General features: G+C 42.4%; 1 protein-coding gene across 1 annotated transcript in view; it reads right to left on the minus strand.

Annotated features, from left to right (window-relative positions):
- Nucleotides 1-9,652: 9,652 nt before the first annotated feature.
- sdc3 (syndecan 3) overlaps nt 9,653-22,437 on the minus strand; it is a 36,956-nt gene continuing 24,171 nt past the window's right edge. Inside the window, exons 2-5 of the mRNA XM_083926084.1 lie at nt 19,407-19,500; nt 14,812-15,653; nt 13,008-13,197; nt 9,653-11,483 (exon numbers count right to left, since the gene is read on the minus strand). Of these exons, the coding sequence (XP_083782210.1) occupies nt 11,317-11,483; nt 13,008-13,197; nt 14,812-15,653; nt 19,407-19,500 (1,293 nt within the window). The 3' untranslated portion in view covers nt 9,653-11,316. The remainder of the gene's footprint in view (nt 11,484-13,007; nt 13,198-14,811; nt 15,654-19,406; nt 19,501-22,437) is intronic.

The raw sequence follows: 22,437 nt of genomic DNA on the forward strand, positions 1-22,437 counted from the left end.
ATCAATGATTGTGCCCTTATTGTTCTCAATCGTATCCTTTTCCATCAGCACCTCCTGTGCCTCCTCCACTCCTAGACTACTCCCTGGTTTCACATGTTCCTCCTCTTCTCCCTCTGTCACCATGAGTTCCTTTTCTGACACAACTTTCTTTTTTTTAACCTCCTTCGCCTCCTCCTCTTCTCTGTCTGTCTCCTCTCCTGCCTCTTCATCCTCCCTCTGATTAAGAACTTCCTCCTCTCCTTCCTTTCTCCTCCTCCTCCCTTCGTCATTCTCAGTTTCCAAATCCTCCAGTTCCTCACACAGAAGGCTTGGACAGTCTGCAACAAAGTGAAGTGATTGTTGTTTTATTTTTGTCCAGGTTCTGTAAAGCCCCCCCCCCCCCCCCCAGTCCCTTTCCCCGGCTATCTATTGCTGCTCCTCTGTACTGCACACTACCAGGGCCAGACGGCATGCACATGAGAGTAGTGTTCATACAGTAGTTACAGCTGATATTACCGTCTTGACCCACGGTGGCTCGATGTCGTCGTTGCCGAAGCAAACACAGCCCTCCGGGTTCCCCTGTAGTCTGTATATAAAGATGAGCTTCCCAAAAGTGAAGCCAAAGCAGCTTGAGTGCCCCCTTGTGGCTGGCTGCAGTACAGGTCATAAACCCTGCCCCTTTCAGGAAGTGTGCCAATTTGAGGCTGATTTAACATAGTGGCCAAATTGTAACTACCAGGTCTGTCACACGATGCAACAAGGACTAAAACGACACAACATGGTGAAATTGTTGATGGTGATGCCTGTAATTCAGTTTTACAAGTGTCACAACCCCCACAAAATAACTGCTGTTAATATCTGATTCTGATTAATTCGGTCCAGTAACATTTTAAAACTTTACTAGAGCCCCATAATAAAATCATTTGATCCCCATTCAAGTTAGCAGAGTGCCAAACCGTAAATAGTCAGTTTGGCCGGCGGAAGTCTCTAGTGCGCCTGCTCTTTAGGCCACATAATGTGGAAGAAGTGGAGATCATTTATGTATTTTTAGACAGGGCACATGAACTTTTTTGGCTGACTGGGCAGCTTTCATAAGGACTGTATCCAGTTCTGTTCATAAATCCATGATATATTGTCTTCACTTTTGTAGAGTGGGAGGAAGTGGAGACGTGTTGTCTATCTTATAGAGCATGGTGCCCCCCAAAAGTCACCCCTGTGAGAGGCAGACAGTGTGGCCGCTCTAGTTAACATTGAGGCAGAAATAATAATCAACAGACGACAAGATGTGTATCCCGCCATAATGGCCGCGATGATGTCAGCGGTGAGAGCTGCGTGCAGGCAATACTGGCCCGGACTCTTAGTCAGGGGTGTCCAATTCCAGTCCTGGAGAAACGCTGTCCTGCGTGTTTTAGGTTTCTCCCTGCTCGTACACACCTGATTCTAATGACATGCTCGTTATCAAGCAGCTGAAGCTCGTCACAGGTTTGAAAGTGGTTAGTCTCCGGAGAGCAGGACTGGACACCCCTGCTCTAAATGTTGTATACAGCTCCTTTAAGAAGCTGGAACAAGATATTTTTTGCATTTCTGCTTTAAAACTATTTTCAAACTATCAAAAAATAGTTTGATCATGTTGGGTCATGTTGCCAAAACATTTATGTATTAAACAGTTGGCTGAATAATTATATGAATGTGACCAATCTAAATAATTAAAACACTTTAGAGCAGGGGTGTCAAACTGATCCAGTAAAGGGCCCTGTGGCTGCAGGTTTTCATTCCAGCCAAGCAACAACACACCTGACTCGACTCACTCTATCACCTGAACTGCCTTCACACAGTTGATTTGTTGGACCAGGTGTGTTTTTGATCGGTTGGACTGAAAACCTGCAGCCACAGCGGTCCTTTACTGGATCAGTTTGACACCCCTGCTTTAGAGACTTCATGGGGGGGGGGGGGGCAGTGACTCAGCTGTTTATCTGAATCCCTGACTGTGGCCATGTTTTCCACTGATAATTTTATTTTACTTCATACCAGTGAATTAAAGTTGAGAGGAAAACTGTTTGTGAAAAAAAGTTTCTGGAAGAACTTAATGTTGAAAGCAGTTATTTCTTTGCCGTTTCATGAGTCACGCGGTGACCTGCAGGTTGAATAAACCCTGATAAACGTCTCCCTCACGAGGAGCTGCTGCCTGCAGTGACTTTAATTAGTGTCCCAGCTGTGCAGCGCCTCGTGACACCTCAGCCGTTAATTAACTCTGAGCTGCTAGCTGCGGCTAAACCAGCTAACCTGTCCCCATCTACAAACACCGGGTCATGAAGGTTAATAGCACAGTTTGAAATTCTTAAATCATCTCTGTGGAGGCGGGCCGCACGGGGAGCTGCACCTCACAGTGAAGCGTGTGTGTTTTACATACACCCAGAGAGTTTGAAAAGTCTTCCAGAGTTCAATAAAATGACACAGAAGTTGAGTTAAGAATGTCTTTGGTGGACAGGAAGCCAATGAACCAATAAAACAATTAAATGTCAGCCTGAATGTCCTTACCAAACTCTTCAGCTCGTTCACAGTCTTCGTCCATTGCGACAGTCAAAACCAATAAACCTGTACTAATAATCAATTAACAGCGGGGTCACGAAGCAAGCAGCTCCTGGAGGCTCGCGGGGCTGATTGATTGATTGGATATCTTCCGCAGCAGTGTAACGTGAATTATCGCGTGAAAGGTTAGAATAACACAGCCAATCAGTGACCAGAAACTGTCACGTGATCCTTTTTTTTAAACCTTCAATTTGCATTATTAAAGAGAAGTGATTTGGTTTTTTTTACTGATTGTGACAGGAATTCTGACTACAGGTTGTACAAAATCCATTTATTTGATACCTTAATCAATATTTACATCTTTACTGAGCTGATTATCAATGTCAAAATACATTTTATATACAGTTAAGTGTGGCCTGTTCAAACACAAAACACCTGTAAGCTACATAGATTTGTCATTTATTCATTTTTCTTTTCTTCCCTGGCACGTTAAAGGTTGAATGTTTAGAAATCTTCATCAAAAGCTATATTTTCTTTTTTAATAATTTAGTTATTTTAGTTATTTTAGTTTTAAGGGGTACAGAATGAAAGTATTGCTTTTCCATAAAAAATGTATATATTTACTCTGAATTAATATTTAACTTTTTTTGACTGGTTTGACACTGACGTTCTGTTTACATTGTACCAGCCAATAGCATTGGGCATTGCTGGTTTCCAGGGTTGTCTGTTGTTGGGTGCAGCTACTGTAGGCTGGCACTGGGTGAAATGGAGTTTGCCAATCCCAAGCTGCTTATTTGTCCCAGCAGCTGAGTGACCGGAGACGGGTAAATACCAGAATCAGTATAATCAGAATCAAGGTCCCTTTTTTATAAAAGCAAATATTGAATAAAAGTGCAGAGCATCAATCATCTCACGACCCAACAGATTTATCTGTGACTCTATCAAGCGACCTTGACCAACATGTTCAATGTATCAAACTAACTTTATAAAATTGTTAAATCTCAGTATTAGCAATCTTATAATGTCATTTATAAGATTGTATATTTTCACAGGGACAATGTTTCCACAGAAGTCTTTTTACTTTTGATACTTTAAGTACCTTCTACTTGTAATGTAATATTTTTATTGGTAGATTTACTCAAGTAAAGTATCTGAGTGCGTCTTCCACTACTGATATTTGCAGCACACGTGGCACTCAGAAGTGATTCTCAAAGATCACTTCATAATTCCCATGGTATCCCTGTAATGTGCAATAATGATAATACTTCTGTAGGGACTCGTGTAGTTTCTTAATCAACTTTACTATTATTATCATAGTTTGGGTATATAAAATTAAAATCCTTGAAGCCTATAATTAAAGAATAATCATACCACTGTGAATCATATCACCATGAAATTATACTGTAGGTGAGAATGACTGTGAGTCATTTATTGAAAAATGTGTTCTGGGTTTTTATTGCAGGTTGACTGTTAAACACTGACAGGCTGCAGTTTACCCAGATTTTTGTGGTTGTGAGGGACCCCTTAACACAAAAATATGTCTACTTCTAGAGCCCCTTGTCACCAGTTGCATATGTTGTACGCAGTTGTGACCACCGAAGAAGAGAGTTTTTAAAATTTTGATTTAAATATATGGCCTTAAAAGTGAACATGTGCTGTCATTTACAAGAAAAAAAGATTAGGCGATAAAATAAATAGAAAGTCCTCAGAGTTTTGCTGGAAGTCCTTGTGGGAATCATTGCTTTAAAAATATAGAATAAATTTTGCTTATCTATTGAGCTTAAAACAATATAAGGTCAAAACAATTCAAAAAAAGATATGGTATATATTTTGATGTTTCTATTGCAATTTCAAAAAACAGCAGCCAAACTGTTTTACAGCTATATTTACGGTTATCAGAAATGAAAATGTTTAAATAAGGTTTTCTTGCTGCAGTTGTTCCACTGTTACCCACCAGATGGGGTACTGACTGGACCCCAGCCGCTTCAACCATCTTCTGTCTGCCCTTACTCGCTATTCAGCTTTTACTCCTCTGTTTGGCCCTTTCCAAACACAAAAAGAATCACAATAACCCCCCTCATCCTCTCCGACAGGCGTATATCCATATCAGCAGCCGACTACCCAAGGCCAGGACAGCTTGTTGTCTTCTCAGGATCCAGGGAAAGACCATCTGCAGACTCCCCGGTACTCATCCACATTAGGTGACCTTGGTTTTTCATTTTGTTTTATACAAAGGATATAAACTGAAGCCCCATTTAGAATAATTTCCTTTCCTGTGTGCTCACAAATCCCCATAGACAGTTTATCTAATCACTTCATAAGTACATTTTTATGCGATGGCTTAAGAATAATAAAATCTCTGGCTGTTCCTCCCATGAGGGTCTACTGTAAATAGGCTGTTAAGAGGCTGTGATCACACATATAGATATACAGTAGCAGTGTCAGATGTAGAGTCATGTCACTGAGTCAGAAATAGTATGAAGGCTTAGCTAATGCTGGTGTGTGATAACTCCAGAGCGAGACTTCATGTCTGCATGCAAGTTCTTTTGAATGTATGTTACAAAAATATATTCTCATTCTGAGCAGCAAGCTTCACCGCTGAGTCCAGAGTCCAAGTGGGCCTCAATTTTGAGTTCAATCCAGCATCGAGGGGGAGTTGAGTCATAGCCAAGGCCAAGGATCGACAGGGCCAGCTCACCCAAATTACATACAACATATTTTTCCCTCACACAGTGTATCTAGAAACACCAACTGTTTTGTTTTGGGGAGGGTTTGCTGAGGTTTTGAGATATCTGTCTGTGAGATTCCTCCTCCAGCCCAGCAAAGGGGACACAAATGGAATTGCATTTGTAATGCTCACAGCATTGAAAAGTCACATTTAAATAATTCAACAGTAGTGTGTCTTTCCAGCAACAATGTCCTATCCAGAGACCACTGACAACAGTTTTTGTTGGAACTACAGCACTTCTACCAAGAGAAGTTGTAATGTTGATAGCCTTTTCTCTGGATTAGATGTAGAAAGAGATGTTGCTTTCAGCAAAGTTACATTAAACTATAGAGAAATTTTACAAGCCGGTTTAAAGGCACTCTACTTGAAATACTGGGGAAAGAGAGTGGGCTGGGATTGCCTCCACACTGCTATCACGCAAACACATTAAATAACAAAAATTTTCACTGCCACATGCACTAAGATGCATGCACCGCTGGACTGGCTATCACAAAAAACAACAGATAATCTCAGATTCCAACACACACAGAGGGAGAGCGACGTCGTTCTCTGCGCAGGATGCCATTACTTCACTATATCTTTACATAGAAAAATAATAGTTTGCTGCTTTATTAATGTTCTGAATGTCGTTCATGAAAAAGACCAAAAAATAATGTAAAAAAGAGTAATATGGGGACAATTTTAGGTACTTTATTTTGTATAATCTTCGGATCATTACCTTGGTGAATATGTAGAAGTTGTCCGGGATACCAATTCTGTCAGACTGCATTTCAGGTCTGCCACAAAAAGTATCCCCTGTCTTTAATGCACACATGATGTCCTACCACCAAATGTTAATTTTTACGAATATTTCACATCATGCCTAATATCCTTATTTAATTCCTAATTCTTTGTTGCTTTTCGACAGTCACAATCTTTTTATTACACAGAAAAGAGTGTTATTATGAGTGACAACTGACTAAAATGTAATAATCCTGATTTTTTTATGTAATGTGCAGTTGTATTATGTGAAGTCCTTCAATCCATTCACCCATTATCTGTATCTGCATTACTTTTAGCAGAGCCGCAGGGGGCCGGAGCCTGTCCCAGCTGACACTGAAGGAGAGATGGGGTACACCCTGGACAAGTAATTATTATATTAATGAACAAAGACGTATTACTTTGACCCTTAGAGACTTCACAAATTCCCAGGTCCACATCATGTTAATTGGTTTTGTTAATTTAAGTAATGGTTCATTTTTTTTTAGGGAATAAGCACAACTAAAGTACAATATAGACTAAAGTAGGTCGGTATCGTTTCCTAATCTTTTAACCCTGTGTCAAAATGATTTTTATTTTATATAATATCGATCTCACTTGGTGCACATTCTTAAATCAAGTTGCGTTCAATGAAATTATGGGCAAATCATAAAGCTGCAATGTGTTGTCTGGTGTGTGCACTGTACTTAAAGGAATAGTTTGCAAAATGCAGATGAGTGATATGGGAAGAGATGGCTACAGCCAGCAGCAGCCAGATAGCTTAGCTTAGCATAAAGAAGGGAAACAGCTATGGCTCTGTCCACCACCAGCAAAGAGCACTTCTTGCATGCCTTAAAAAGTGTTGTGATTTTAATATTTGGGTATTTTATTATTATCCTCAAAGCAATTTCAGTCAAAAACAACTGGACTGGTTGTTTGTCTAGGAAGACGTTTCACCTCTCATCCAAGAGGCTTCATCAGTTCATCAGAATGAGAACATTCACAGGCGTATTTTATTATTGTTTTTTGGCAAAATTAACAACTTTTCTAAAGAGACATGTCTTATTTGGTATGCTTAATCAACAGAGAAACACGTTTTAAGTTAAGTTTAAAAAAAAAGTTTATTCAGTTATGCAAAATAATTAAACACAGTTCCTTTCAGAAAATCAAAGAAATATTAACAACTCAGAAAGCAATTATAAAAATGTACATATCTGCTGTAACAGCCATTTTCATTGAACACAGCTCCAGCTGCACTCATTTGATTCTGTCCCTGTCTGTAAGACATGAATCGTAAAAACATAAATGGATCGTTAATTTTAACTGAAGTGTGATCAATTACAGGTAGTCTGTGCTAGATAAGGTTAGCTAACGTTAGCGCTAGTGGGCTAGTGTTAACTTTAACTTCCAACAAAGGCTAACATTAACATCTTACATTCAGGATTAATATGAATCAAAACGTGTTAGACAATTAACTTTCTTCTTAAACGAAATCATCCATTGCATTCAAGACGAGATGTGTTGTAGTCCACTGTTGTTGTTGTTATTGTAGTTGTTGTGCTTGAAGTGGGTGAAACCTCAGACGTATACAGTGACATAATGACGTGACTCTCTAGCCTTTGGAGAACCAAACAGGTTCTGAGAAGGTTCCCAAGTTGAACAAACATTGAACCAGCACCAGCACCAGTCCAGAACCAGGTCTGGGTTGGTCGAAAAGGGGTATTGGTGTCTCTGCATCATCATTGCATGCGGGGAATGATTTAACTACGCTTTCTACGTAGTAGTATACGGTATATAGTTTTGTTGTGACATCAAAACTGTACAGAAAGACCTGCAGCTCGTTTAAAGCAATTCTTACCATTCTGGTATTTTTACACTTTTCTTTGGACATCTAAAAATGCTCCAAATAAGCGTATGTTACACTAAAATGTAAAATAAATCCACCAGGTGTTGAAACTTGAAAATATTCAATTCTCATATATTTCTGATAAAAGTCTGACCAATAATTTTATTCAGTCAAAATAAAATGATTTGCCGAGCTTCCTGCCTGTCATCCGTTGCTCTGTTTCACTTACACTGCTCATGCTGCGTTCAGGTGCCATGGGAAGTCGAATTCGGGGTAAGTCAATCTCCCTCGTATTTGCTAGTAGGAGGTTCCACTTTCACAGGCATTCAAGTGCACTTTGCCTAGTTGGAGGTCCGAAACTTCGTACTTCCCATGGCACTGGAATGCAGCATTTCTCTCACCGCATGTGTCGGGGGAGGATGGAGCGTCAGAGGTCAGGCAGGGGGAAAAGAGTGGGACTTTGGAGGGAAGCACTGTGAGACATGCAAGAAAGGTAAGAATTGCTTTAAAGGCACAGTTTCTGAATACGGTCTGTCTGCATTTCTTTGTGGATTGAGTGTTTTGGACAGTATTTCTATAGCACCTTCACTTGCTTTAGAATAAATTTTAAAAAAGACACAGGAAGCTAACCTTTTACAATATGGGTCCTTTAAATTGAAAAAATGACACGAGAGGACAGATTTACCCAACCAGGTATTTTATTTGGAACAGAGTGGCAGATTAGTGACAGGGCGGTGGCGTGGAGGATTCGCCTCCTCTCGCTCACTCAGCCAATGACAGAAACTCAGCCTTAAAAAAATGCAAATGTATAAAAACAGGAATGGGAACAGCAAACATAGAGTAGTGTAGCCTCCGTTGGGCTTCACACACACACAGACACACACACACACACACACACACACACACACACACACACACGCACACGCACACGCACACGCACACGCACACGCACACACACACACACACACACACACGCACGCACACACACACACACACGTCTTATTTGGCTACGCAGGCTTAGATGGGTACAAACACACATTTACACTTTGACAGTCACTTTAAAAAAGACAGTACGTGTTAAGATCATTCCTGCCTGTGAGAAAGTGGCGCGTTGTCTGTCCGTCTGTCCTGCGGCAGAGAGACAGACAGGCAGACAGTCAGACAGTGAAAAGACACAGTCAGTGTGTGTGAAAGCAACTGAGAGACCAGCTGCCCCTCATTCAGCAGTGAACAGACGAAAACACTCGCAGACACACACACACATACACACACACACGTCGACAGGCTAGTCAGTGTACACAAGAGTCTGCTGTGAAATACCAAGGTGAAGCACTCAAGCATACACACAGGTGAAGCGTTTAGATGAGGTGTAGACACACGCAGGTATTCTCAGACTGGCGAGGGGGCAGGCGACATACACACATGAGTGGAAGAGGTGCGTTACCTGTCTGTGGAAGAGCGTGAGAACTGCTGGAGTAGGTAAACACACACTCGACCACAGTACATTCCAACTTAAACTCACCCCTCTTTTTGTTTCAAACGCACAAAAACACACACAGGCATCCACACACACCCAGACTAGTATAGTTTTGACTCCCATGCATTTTTGTTCTACAGTACTGAGTATAATTGAAGCTACTAGCCCAGTCGCACTGGTGTGATTATTGTTACAATCTCTTAGATAGAAGCACAGCCCTCCTGTTTCCTCACATTCCCCCTTCCCTTCCCAAACCCCAGTCCCCCATTGCCCCCTCCCCATAAACAGTCAACAGCAGGATAAAGTTGACCCCGAAAACATTAATTCAAAGTCTTCTCATAACCATAACCATGATTATTGACTAGATTTAGCGCATATGGGAGCAACTTCCCGTGCAGATTCACACTACCTGTTTTTTCATAAAAGCCCCTCTCGCTTCCCAGATCCCCCCCTCCTCCCCATCCCCAAAGAGAGAGCCAATGGTGGAAGAAAAAGAAAGTGAGGCATGCGAAAAGGTGCGTATGGGTGGGCGAGGGGTGTGGAGGGAGGATATGGGACGATGTGATGACTGGACGTGTAGTTGTGCTTTTACACAAACAGACCAAACTCTAAACCAACCAGCAACTGATCGATAACTAATCAATAACATATTGAAACCACCTGATCTCTCTCGTATCACAAGTGATGACTATCACAATGACGATGATGATGATGATGATACTGATGATGGGTTTGAATGATATGATCAACAGTTTACTTAACGTCTGTGTGGTGAATTTAAATGCACTGCAAGTTATATGTCTGCAATTGTGTGTGTGTGTGTGTGTGTGTGTGTTTGTGTGTGGCTGGCGAGAGCACAGCTCATCTAAAGTGATGACGTATTTAATGAATAAAAACTCTTGATGATCATGCAAATGGTTAGTGATGCCAGAAAGGATACGCTGATATTTACATATAAACTTTTTTTTAAAACTGCTAAATACACATCCTCCTGTTGAAGTATTATTATTTTTATCATCATTATTATTACGGTATTATTATTATCATTATTATTCACCATCCAGCCCAAAACATTGATATATTATTGGTTATTATTACTATCCGTAACTAGTCTTTGTACAGCTTAGAGGAGCAGATTGGCCGCGTGAGCAAATCTCTATACAACAAGCCAACGTTTCCACAGCCGCTCCTCGGTGTTGTGAAACACACCGAGGGTTGAGCACTGTCTTCTGGTTGGCCGAGCACAGAGCAAAAGGTCAGGTCCACCTTCAAGCAGAAGATACAAGTGTGTGTGTATGCATGTGCATGTGTGTAAGCTTGTGTTTATGCGGCTGCATGGATGTGCGTCTTTGAGCACCAGAGGGACGGAAGGCACAAAAGAGACCTTTCCTCTCACCTTTGACCCTGGGCTCTGTGCGGCCAACCAGACGCTCTGTGTGTTTTTCGGGGGGGTGAGGGGCAGAGTCGAGCCCATCACTCTTTTTTCTTTTGTGTCTCGCTCAGCTTTCCTCGCCCCTCTCCTCTTTTTCTCCTCGTTCTTTTTAGCCTTTTCATTTGCTCCATAAAAACAGAGGTGGAACTTTTTTTTTTGTGCTGGAAAACACAAGTTAAGAGCTTGTGTTTTGTTTTCGTTTTGTTTTCTTACAAAATAATCATATCATTACATACAGAACAAGAGAATCTGTAGAATATTAATAACAACATTTACTTTAAAAACATCTTGTGTGTATGTGTTATTTTTTCAGAATATATTTGGATTTTTTTTTTCTTTTTTTTGTCCTCTTTTTTCGTTTTCATTGAAAAGAAAGTTCCGAGTCCACAGAGAGAGAGGCGCTCTCGAGTTTTTCAGAGACGAGAGGAGAGAGGGATGAAGAGAGGCGGGCGGATGAGGGGGAGGCAACGAAGAAGAGGTGGACGCGGAGGAAGAGGAGGACGGGGACTAAGAGTATCTTTCTCTCTTCTCTCTCTCGCTCTTTCTCTCTCCCTTGGTGTGCTGTGCGTCTCTCTGTCATACAAGCGTTATGCGTAAAACTCCTCCTGCTTGTCTGGTTTCTGGTAGGTGACGGTGGCCTGTTTGGGTTCCTCCAGTGTGTAACTGCCTTCGTCCTTCTTCTTCATCCTGTACACCAGCAGCATCACCAGGAAGGCCGCAAACAAAGCGCCCACTACTCCTCCCACTATCACCGCTAAAAGGAGACAGGAAAGAGAGGGTGGATATCTTAAAACTTTCTTGGCAGTACAGATCCTAAAAACACTCAGAAATACATGAACAAACACTAAAATACCATTAGAGCCACTGTTACATCCTGCAGCGGACTACATCACTAGAAAAACACGCAGTCTGAAAGCAGTGCAAAGCTACCAAGGCATCACTATCACCTAGCCACTAAGTGAAGACTGATGAGCCTGAATGTGCCAACATACGTTCTGTGTTGCCAACAGCTTTGTGCTAAATTGCAGCCCTGCAGTGCTACATAGAAGTTTCGCTCGATGGAGCTGGTGAAACCAATTCGCAGCAGCTGCATTTTACCACCTTCTTCTGCACACATCGCTAATGAACTCTTGCTGTGTGCGACAGATTAATGTGCGGTTATCAAATGAGGAGCAAAAAAAAACAACCAAACCTTTCCTCGTTAAAATAATTGCTATTGATGCCAAGACGGCAAACAAACTGTTTATTTTCCAAAATGCTTGAGGAACACTTTGTTTTCAATCACTGTGTGGGGGCTGTTTACTTTGTTTATTCCCTTACTGCCAATATCAGAGTACAAAGCCTGGGGTATTTGAAATAGCATAACTTTTCTTCACTGCCAAAGTATTCACCACCGATGACTTTTCACGTTGAATAAAAATTGAAAGAAGTTTGATTTCCTTCATCAGATTGTGCCGTTTTTTTGTTAAAATTGATAGTGATAGCCCAATTTGTATTTCACCTTTATGAACTGACAACCTTTGTGGTAACTTTGGAAAAATAATCTCAAAGTCTTCTGATCTGTGTGAAAAGTCAATGACGGTATATACCTTCAAATCGCATCTTATGTTCTTTACCCCCACAGATAAAAGTGAATACAGTGTCAATACATGTACAGAACTATACATGAACAATATGACATGTACAGGTGTGACTTGGCTCTATCAGACAGACAGTCTAGTCTAAAGTCTGTTGCCTCCTGCTCTTTACCGATGACCAGGAAATCAGCGAAAACCACCGCCAGCAGTCCACCAATCAGAACAGCTAGAGGAGAGACAGAGAGCCAGTCAGGTCAGGCAATTTGGCTGCTCCCTCACTTTCTACAACAGCTCTTTGGGGTGAGGATGGGAGGGGGGTGCACTTGAAAAGAAATTGGATTTACCCAGAGGGAAAATGATGGGAAAAAGAGGGGAGAAAAGGAGGGGTTGGATAACCCAAGAAGAGGATTGCTTGTTCTCAACGGGTCAAACGGGGCTAAGTAGCACATTCACTTATCGTGATGAATCTGCACAACCTGAACGCGAGGTAATGGCAGTTTATCTTAGCAGCTCCCAGAGAGAGCAGGGTGAGACGACATGAGGCAACGGGGGATATGTGATCTGTTGATCTAAGAGGTGACTACCAGGTGGTTTATTTAACAGAAAGGCAGAAGGACGAACAGAGCTGGGTGACCAGGACAAATGCCAGGACAAAAAAAACAAACATGATTAACATTGACTTTACTGAAAGATGCTCTTACCTATCAAGACCTCTTTTCTCTCCAGGATGTTTTTCTGTGGCAGCTGGGCAGCAGAACTTCCTCCGTCCACCGTGTTACCGATCAGATCAGGTTCCCCCGGCATTATACCTCGACCAAGATCATTACGCCGTTCATCACCGATCTCAAAATCGCCACTCGGTCCTGCGACACCCGCCTCGTTGTTGACCTCCTGAGACAGAGAGAGAGAGAAGTGAGACTAACGATGGGAAATCTACATTTGATGTAATCACGTTTTGTTCCACAGAGCTGCTTCACTGAAACATATCCAAACCATCACAAGCAGAGAGTTTTCCGTGGCGCATGTTCGACCGTTGAAACAATAGGCCTCTGTATGTTCGGATTGGTGGAAAGTTGCACATTGACCAACACATATACACACTTCATAAAATGTGGCAGCTTAATTACAATGTGGAAAGCCAGACTAATCTAAATGCATCATTCTTTCATGCAGGATGGCTGCAAATAAACAAAGGCACACCAATCAGAGAAATGACTCAGACTGTGGTCTGTAAATAATTACGCTGTCAGTGTTTAAGAGGCAGTAAAATAAAGGGTCGGGTATCAAACGTGAAGAGTTTATTGGTACCAAGAAAAATGAGTGCATAACTACAAAGTATCAGAGTGTCTTTAAATGGGCCGTCAGGATTTCTGTATGTTTGAAAACTACACTATAACAGGTAGGAAGTGCTGCTACAGTGCATCATCATTCCCCGACTGCAATGACAGTGGAGAGGCTCAGAGCACAGGTGGAAAGACCCAGAAACACTGGCCAATCAGAGGAGACTGGGCTTTTTAAGGAGGGGGGCTTAAAGGAACAGGAGGGTTTCACAGGGTAATTACAGGTATAATCAGTACAGACAGACAGAAAAATAATGTGTTTTTAGAACATTAAAGAAATTCTTACCTTTCTGGCATTTTTACACTTTTCTTTTGTAATCTTAAAATGCTCAAAATAAGCGCATGGCACACTAAAATTTATAAGAAATCCACCTGGTGTTAAAACTCAACAATATTGGGGCGGCCGGTGGCTGAGTGGTTAGAGCAGTCACCCCATGTAAAGAGGCCCTTTACTGCATGTCTCCCCCTCTCTCTCTCTCTAACGCAAATTTCCTGTCTGCCCTATTTCCTAAAAGGCTTGGAAAACTGCCAAAAAAAATAATCTTTAAAAAAAAAAAAAATTAAATTCTCATATATTTCTGATAAAAGTCTGACCAATCATTTTATTCGGTCAAAATAAAATTATCTGCAGAGCTTCCCGCCTGTCATCCGTCGCTCCATTTCACTTGCACTGCTCATGCTGCGTTCGAGTGCCATGGGAAGTCCGAAGTTTTGGACAACCAACTAGGCAAAGTGCAGCCATTCCAGCACTTTGCCTGGTTGGAGGTCTGAAACTTTGGACCCATGGCACTGGAACGCAGCAGCTATCTCTCAACGCAAGTGTCAGGGAGAAGAGAGCCTAAAAGGTCAGGCAGGGGGAAGAGGGTGGGACTTTCGAGGGTAAGACATGCAAGAAAGGTAAGAATTGCTTTTAAGTGTAAAACATGTTCTAAACCCGAAATACAAATATGAACCTGACAATGAGCGTAATATGGGATCTTTAAATCACTTTCAATCATCAGTAGTGAAAGTATAAAGCTGACTTACACTTGTTGTTGGTTTTGGTCTTTTCATGGGATTTTTTAAGGATACAAAAAACTACTCCCTGCTGTTGAGTTTGGTGTTTTCTTGTGGGGGGTGATGAATTCACACCACGTTCTTACTCACGCCTCCCTGTCAATCTCACCTGTGTAGTTGTGGGCTGCTGTGAGCGGGTCGTTCTCTCTGCTGGCACCGCCTGAGTGGCTGTCGTCATGGGAACCCTCGGCCTGGAGGGGAACCTGGTCCTGACAGTGGTGGCGACGGTGGTAGTAGTAGGTGCGGCTGTCGTGGGCTCAAGGGTGGTCTCTGCTGTGGTGGACGTGTCTTCCTCTGTGGTGGTTTCCATGTCAAAGCCTGGGAAAAACGCTGAGGGTTCAGGTGACAGGTAGACATCCTCCTCTTCTTCAGTGGTGCTCACGTCATCCGAACCGGCAGAAGGCACTGCACTTTCTGACGGGCTGGTCGCCGGGTTGGTGGTCACCACGGGGATGGCAGCGGGGGATCTTGGGACGGCGGTGGTCTGGGCGGCTGCGGCCCTGATTCGCTCCAGCTCTCTCTGCCTTTCTCTCTCCTTCTCTCGCTCTCTCTCACGTTCCCTCTCTCGCTCACGCTCTCTCTCCTTCTCCCGTTCTCTCTCCATCTCTCTGACCCGCTCCCTCTCTTTTTCCCTCTCTCTCTCCCTCTCCAGCTGTCTCTGCCTCTCTCTCTCCTTTTCCAGTTCCCTCTGCCTCTCTTGCTCTTTCTCCCTCTCCCTCTCTAACTCCTTCTCCTTCTCCAGCTCTCTCTCTCTATCCCAGAACGCACCACTCTCTCCATCGGCCTCGGTGGGCAGCGGGGTGGCGGTAGGGTCCTCCGGGTCGGGGCTCGGCTCAGCTGCAGGCAGGGCGGAGGGGGCGGGGCCAGTGGCCTGGGTGGTGGAGAGGAGGAGGGGCTCTTCTGTGGTGAAGGACACACCCGCCGATGTCGGCCTCATACTGATCTCAGGAACTGGAGGGGAGAAAAGAGGATCTGAATTAAAAAATGACACATCCCGTTCATCACTCTCAACCCACACACCCACCCACATACTCAAACACCCACACAACCAGTAAATCAGAAAGTGAGAAATCAATCCCTTGGACACTCATTCTCTGCTCCATAACAAACACTCAATAATGTACTCTCTACTGAACTGTAAATTGAGATTTCAGACACATAGTCAGTCAAGACACTCAGTCAAGACACAAGAATACTCTGCACATCTATTTCATGAGACAGGTGCGTAGAGGAGGAACAAGTAGGTCAAGAGTTGCAAACAAACTCCTGGACACTGTCAAACTTGCATACAAGTAGTTGCGACGTTCTTTTCCTTCCTATTGCAGATGAATCACAGGGAATGTGATTGGTTGCACACTTGCAGCCACTTCCTATGTTTGATGGCTTCTAATTCACAATCACAAATCAATGTGTTTTTGCAAGTTATTATTACTTATTATCACTGTGACTGTATGGCTGTATTTTTTAGGATCTATAAAATATGATGCATTTCACTGTGGGACTGACACAATATCATGCACACATTTCACACTAGAAATATAGTAATGATAGTGCACTATATAGAAAGATTGATTTTTTAAAGATCATCTTTTGGCATTACACAGGCAATTTGATCCAAAAAGATGAATGATGCAAGCCCGGTTTAGGGCTGTGTGACAGTAAAATTAAAGGAGCATTCAATCACTTTTGTATTGCACTTCCGTAAGGTTGGAGGACTCACAATCCACAAGCTAAAAAAGAAAAATAATGATCAAAATCTGTGAAGCAGAGACCAGGATATCCTATCCTTTAGTCATTTTATGAGTCAAGCTCCAAAAGAGCTGGAAACTACATTTCCCATCATGCAACAAATATCACCTTTTTCAGTGTGAGCCTCCTTGGTAAACACCCCCATTGTTTACTGTAAACTCCAGGCCCTTGAAGTCCTTGTTGACATTGCTATGACGTTATTTTTTTTTCAGTCTTGACAAAGCTCCTTTAGATCCAGATAAGACATTAGGCAGCACAGGCTGAGTACTCTCCATGATGAGTAAACTGACCTTTATGTTTAAAAACCGTGCAGTGCTCCTTTAAGAAGACAACCGTCTGTCCCTTCTCTCGTGATCACTCATCTTAAATGTCGATACAGCCAATCACACAGCGCGGCTCTGTTTGTTTTGTCAAATGACTTCAGGATCATAAAGTAGTGATTTTATTGACGACAAAGCGCAGCAATCACAGCTGCAATCAAAATGTAATTTTCTCCTCGTTTAGCTGTCTGACAACACAAAGAGAGAATAAGCCTGTGAATATTCTCATTTGTCCAGGTCATTGTCATGCCTAAAGAAATTTTAGTCAAAAACAACTGGACTTGGTTATTTGTCTAGGAAAGAGAGAATACATCACCTGAAAACAACTACAGTAAATTGTGAGTTCAGCTTATATGTATTACAGTTTTTACTCATTCGCTTGAACACGTCAGTCCACTCAGAAGTAATGTTTAAAAAGTAAAACAGTTCACACACAGACCTAAACCAGACTATATATAACGATGGGCAGCTTGAGGGCTCCCCAAAAGTGAAGCCAAGATATCTTGATCGCTCCCTGGTGGCTGGCTGCTGTATGGGCCCCTCTATGTTAGCGGATGGGCCAAACTAATCAAACTACATTTTTCCGCCAATATAGGTATTTTTTTTAATCACAAGTGTTGTTCAAGGGTTTGATTTTCTTGTACATTTGCCTTTAATTATCATTACGATTATTTGATGCTATAAAAAACTTTCACTTCGACCCCATGCAGTCGCGCCAGCATGAAAACACTGTGGTATTCTCTGAAGCAAACTTATTCAATTAAGTCCGTTAGCTCACACTCGCCTTTACTTCAGAGTATAATCACCTCTGCATCATTTCAAGACGCACCACATGCGATTTGGGAAGTCCCAGAGCATAACGTTGACGTATCTTCTCCTACGCGATTCCCGTTCCACCAACACTACCACCACATACTCTCCTCAACCGGCAATTTACCAGAACAATTACTACAAACCATGGTCCGTAGCCCTCCCAATAGTTTCATTGCTACATCCGTTCATATTTCTAAGATCTCAGATCCACTCAATCTCATCTTAAGTATCTTGAGGTTTCGGGAGTCAGTAGTGCCAGGGTGCTATGATTTCCTATTGAAGCCTCCCACACATTCGGCAAAGCAGACTACCTACAAGTTGTTTAAACCTCACACATCAATGATGTTTTCTCTAAAAAATCATTACACATATCTTGTTGACGCCGTGTTTGCTATTGAAACACTGTTAATCCAATAAAGTTGTGTGTCTTTCGATGAGATCTTTGTGAACTGTTTTAAAAAAGGGTGTGAAAATGTGTGAAACCAATGAAAAAGTTTTAAAACACTTGCAAGTGAAAACTTCTGCTGTGCTTAGAAAGTGATGATTAAGATCGAGTTGACCACAGTTTCATTAAGTTTCTTAGTTTTCAAGAAAAACTGTAAAACATGGAGAGCAGAACAGGGTTTAACCAACTGAGAGCAGGCGGTCTGTCCCTCTCCACAGCAGATGTTGGCGGTGATGTGCAGTCTTGTTCTCGGCTGACTGAAGATGAAGACAAGGGACTGTTTTCTTCATGTTTTGGCGTTTTAGAGTGTGCATTTTTACGGAAATGACCTGAAAAAGGAGGCTGCATGTAAACAGCGCTCTGGACATAGTGTAGAAGAGAAGAGAGGAGAGAGCGAATGATGTTGACTGATCCTTTTTCTTCCTAAATCTCACAGTATTATAGCACCTTTCATTTTGTTACAGTAGCTCGCCGGGTTGAAAGAGAATCAAATTGAATTTACAGCCACAAAGACATGAAGGCTGACAGAGGAGCTGCAGAGGGTATCGAAATATAGACTGGAACAATGCAGCTTCTGTTAAACTTCAAATCAGACGCCTCAAAATGCCACATTCTGATGCAGCGGCGACACAAACTGCACATCCGTCTGTTGGAAATTAGCTTTTCCCTCGGAATCAGACAGCTCTGTATCACAGTTTGAGGTAAAGCAATTTGCCAGGCTGCTGTTTCAAACATGGGGGTGCCTCTGCTGCACTCTCCTGCTCTGAATTGTAATTTATTTTATGCGCGCTCGCCACTGTAGCGCAGTGCCTGAACTGAGGGCAGCCCTCAATGAGTCATGCTTAATAAAGAATGCCATGCTCGAGCTTCGGCAGCCAGATCAGAAAATCAGACTGAATTACACCAACGTGCTTTACGTTAAGTAGGTAATTCCAACACACGCAGACGGCCAGCTCGCTCAAACGCAGACATACGCTCGCATGTAGGTGCACACAACTGCTTAATCTGTGTGGACTGTAATCAGATTAGAGTAAATAAGATGAGGGGGGAATCCAGCACAGGTTGCTGTTTGTTTGTTTGTACGGGTGTGTCTGTGTTTAAAAGTTCAATAAACCTGAATCAAAACTCTCCGTCAGGCCAAATGTTTGGATTGTGTGACTGTGTGTGTGCGTGGCCTCTCTGCATGTGAGTCCTGGGGACCAGAGCGACCATAACTCGAGGACACAGAGGGGGGGCCAGGGGGCGTTGGGGGTGGGGGTCTTCAGGGTCAGCAGTTTGAAACCCAGCAGCTGTCGAGTTTGAGAGAATCAGGGCGTGAGTGTGTAACCCCCCCCACACACACACACACACACACACACACACACACACACTACTTACAGCCAGAGCCGGAGCCCGAGTAGAGGTCCTCATCGTCGTAGAACTCATCTCTCGTCGAGCCTTCGTCATCGATAGACGGCGACCAAGTCTGTCCCTGTGGGAGACACGGACATGATCGAGGTTATTCATCGTGTATCACTGAGCTGTCATTTAATTCGAGGAGAGAAACCACTTTGGCAGATTACATGCGCACACACACACACTCACATACACACACACACACGCACACAGACATGCACACAGGAGGTGCAGCATTATGGTGGACGGGGTAACATCTGTCCGTCTGTGGCTCCATGGTGGAGCATAGTTAATGAGTTGATCTAAAGCTGGGATTTTGGCAGAGGAACATCAAAGCCTTTAAGGAGAGAGGGGTTTCATTCAGTCTCTGTTGACGTGTCAGTTGCAAGCAATGCTTAGCCTGTAAAGTAGCAGAGTACGGAGAAGCAGATAGCTTTTAAACTAAGGCTGTCGACTAACAATTAGCTACATCATCAACTAAAATGACAATTTTATCTTTTTGATTTGTAAAATGTTAGAAAATAGTGAGAAACGTTACCCAAGAGTAGTAGTTAATCCAACGTACAGTATAAAACCCAAAGATATCTAAATTTCCAAAGATATAAAACAGAGAACATAAATTCTTCTCACGTTTGAGAAGCTTGAACGAGAGTCAGTCATATTTCCTTGATAAAGTGTTAGCCAGTCGGATAAACAATCAACTAACTGCTTACATTTTAATGTGCACTGTGTCTTTGCACTACTGTTGGGTTTGTTTAGGTCTAAGGTTGCTCTCTTTACTTGTGTTTCTCTTATACATTTTTTTTTTATATTGCATGTTGAAGGAGATGAGAATCAAAAATTCCTGACGACCGCTGCTGTAATTGTTGTGCATAGGACGAGTAAACCATCTTGGATTTTGAGATGAGATGATTGAGGATAAGGTTTAGTTGTCTGTTTGAATATATTGCATAGTCTGGCTATCACCGCTTCATTTGAATAAAGCCAGTGCTATACATTTGAGTTTTACAGCTGCACTCTGAGTGCTCTCTGACTGCCTCATGGATCATTTCACAGCATCCTCCCTGCTCATCACCGCACCTTAATCCAGACCTATTTCATGTACATCTGTGGGGGGGAAAGCACCACGTCAGTCTTCAGGGTCAGGTAAGAGAGATTAGTCGTGGATCGTTTGGGGGTTTGAACCTCTGAAGTGATTGACCTCGGCCTCCGGTCACTCTGAGGCTGATCCCTCCTCTCTCTCTCTTCATTCCTCTCTTTCATCTCTCTCTTTCTCTTGACCTCAATCCCCCTTCCCTGCGATGCTTAAACACACACTTTAGCACTCACCCATCACACAGGGGCAACTTACGCTGCTATCGAATGCATGCACTTAAGAGACACCGCCCGTACTGCAGCACAAAGATGCATTTCATACTACTGTACATTATACCACACTATGTAAGTGTCCAAGTATTCGCAGACAAATATAATATAATACTAATACATACACAGTACCAGAAAAAAGTTTCGACATGCTTTCGCATTCACTTGAACGAGAAAGAACATATGAACATACAGTATATATGTAATAATACATGTATATTTTTAATATACTGTCTCTTTATTGATTTCTACATATGTACAAGTGTTAGTATTTACTCACGTACTGTACAGTACAAGTATGAGGCATTTGTACTTTATATATTTCCATTTTCCTTTATTTCATACTTACTCCTATAATACTATAATATTAGTATATATAATACTCCTATTGACAGGTATAGTTTCTGAGTAAAGACGCTGAAATTACCTCCACCTCTAATAGTTTCAACAATGTAATGCTTTATGACACAAGTAGAAATAACTCAGTATTTAAATGTATTATAATATATACTATTATTACACTCTGAAATGGGCTATACTGCATAATGACTACTTCTATTTTGATACTTCCTGGGAACGAACCCTTTTTTACATACATCTCTTTTTATACCGTACTTTTACTTAATTAAAAGTTTAAATACAGAACTTTGTAACTTGTGCTGTATTTCTACAGTGTGGTGTTGCTACTTTTATGAAGTAAAGGAGCTGAATACGTCTATTGCTGCATTTTGTGCTTAGATTCGGCTCAGTTCACACTAAGTAGTACAATGTTGCAATGCCGAGAACAAAAGGCTCAGTTTTGCTCCAGGTATTGGAAAACAGTCAGTCCACTGCTGAAAATGTGACCAAAACAAACTTATCTTCTCAGCAATCTTAAGCCCATCCTGAGGCCCTACTGAGCTGTGTCTTTGCTAGCCTGTGTGATGCTAATGTACACACACACACACACACACACACACACACCCACACACACTCATAAGCAGAGGCTCCTCCCTGGCTCCAGACAGAGGAAACCTGATGCCTTTAAAAGCCAATAAAAGCATAATGGAATCTAGAAACCCGAGCATCTCAGTCCATCACATCTCAGCATGAGGTGCAGTTGAAACGCTATATGTACCTCCTGAAAATGAAATTGACTTGAAGTTGTTTGGAGCCTCAACGCACTGAGGGTATGGGCTTCACAAACCGGAATGAGAGTGTGTGTGCGTTGCGCTTCGAGTGCGTGAAGGCCTCGTGATCTTGAACCCAGAAAGTGCCAAAAAGTTCTGAAAAGAAGTTTCAGTTCAAGTGTGGTGTAAATGTGTGTGTGTGTGTGTGTGTGTTGTGGATCAGTTTTACAATGAAGGCCGTTGCTATGGGCAACCTTTGCCTTTCACAGAAATTCCCATCTCCCAGCTACTAGACACACACATCCATGAGCACACACACACACTCTCAAACACGTAAAAGAGCTCAAGCTACATAAGCGAAGGTGTTACATAACGCCAAATAAACAATCCTGAAAACCAACATCAAACCAGTCTGCTTCTCCAGCCCCCCCAACCCCCACCCCCCTCTTTCCTCTCTATCTGTGCCTCCCACCCTCCACAAACTCTGTGCCAGTATATCCCCATCCTCTCCCCATTTTCCTTTCATCTTAAACTCCCGT

This window comes from Echiichthys vipera (genome assembly GCF_963691815.1).
Source record: "Echiichthys vipera genome assembly, chromosome: 13".
Classification (NCBI taxonomy): domain Eukaryota; kingdom Metazoa; phylum Chordata; class Actinopteri; order Perciformes; family Trachinidae; genus Echiichthys; species Echiichthys vipera.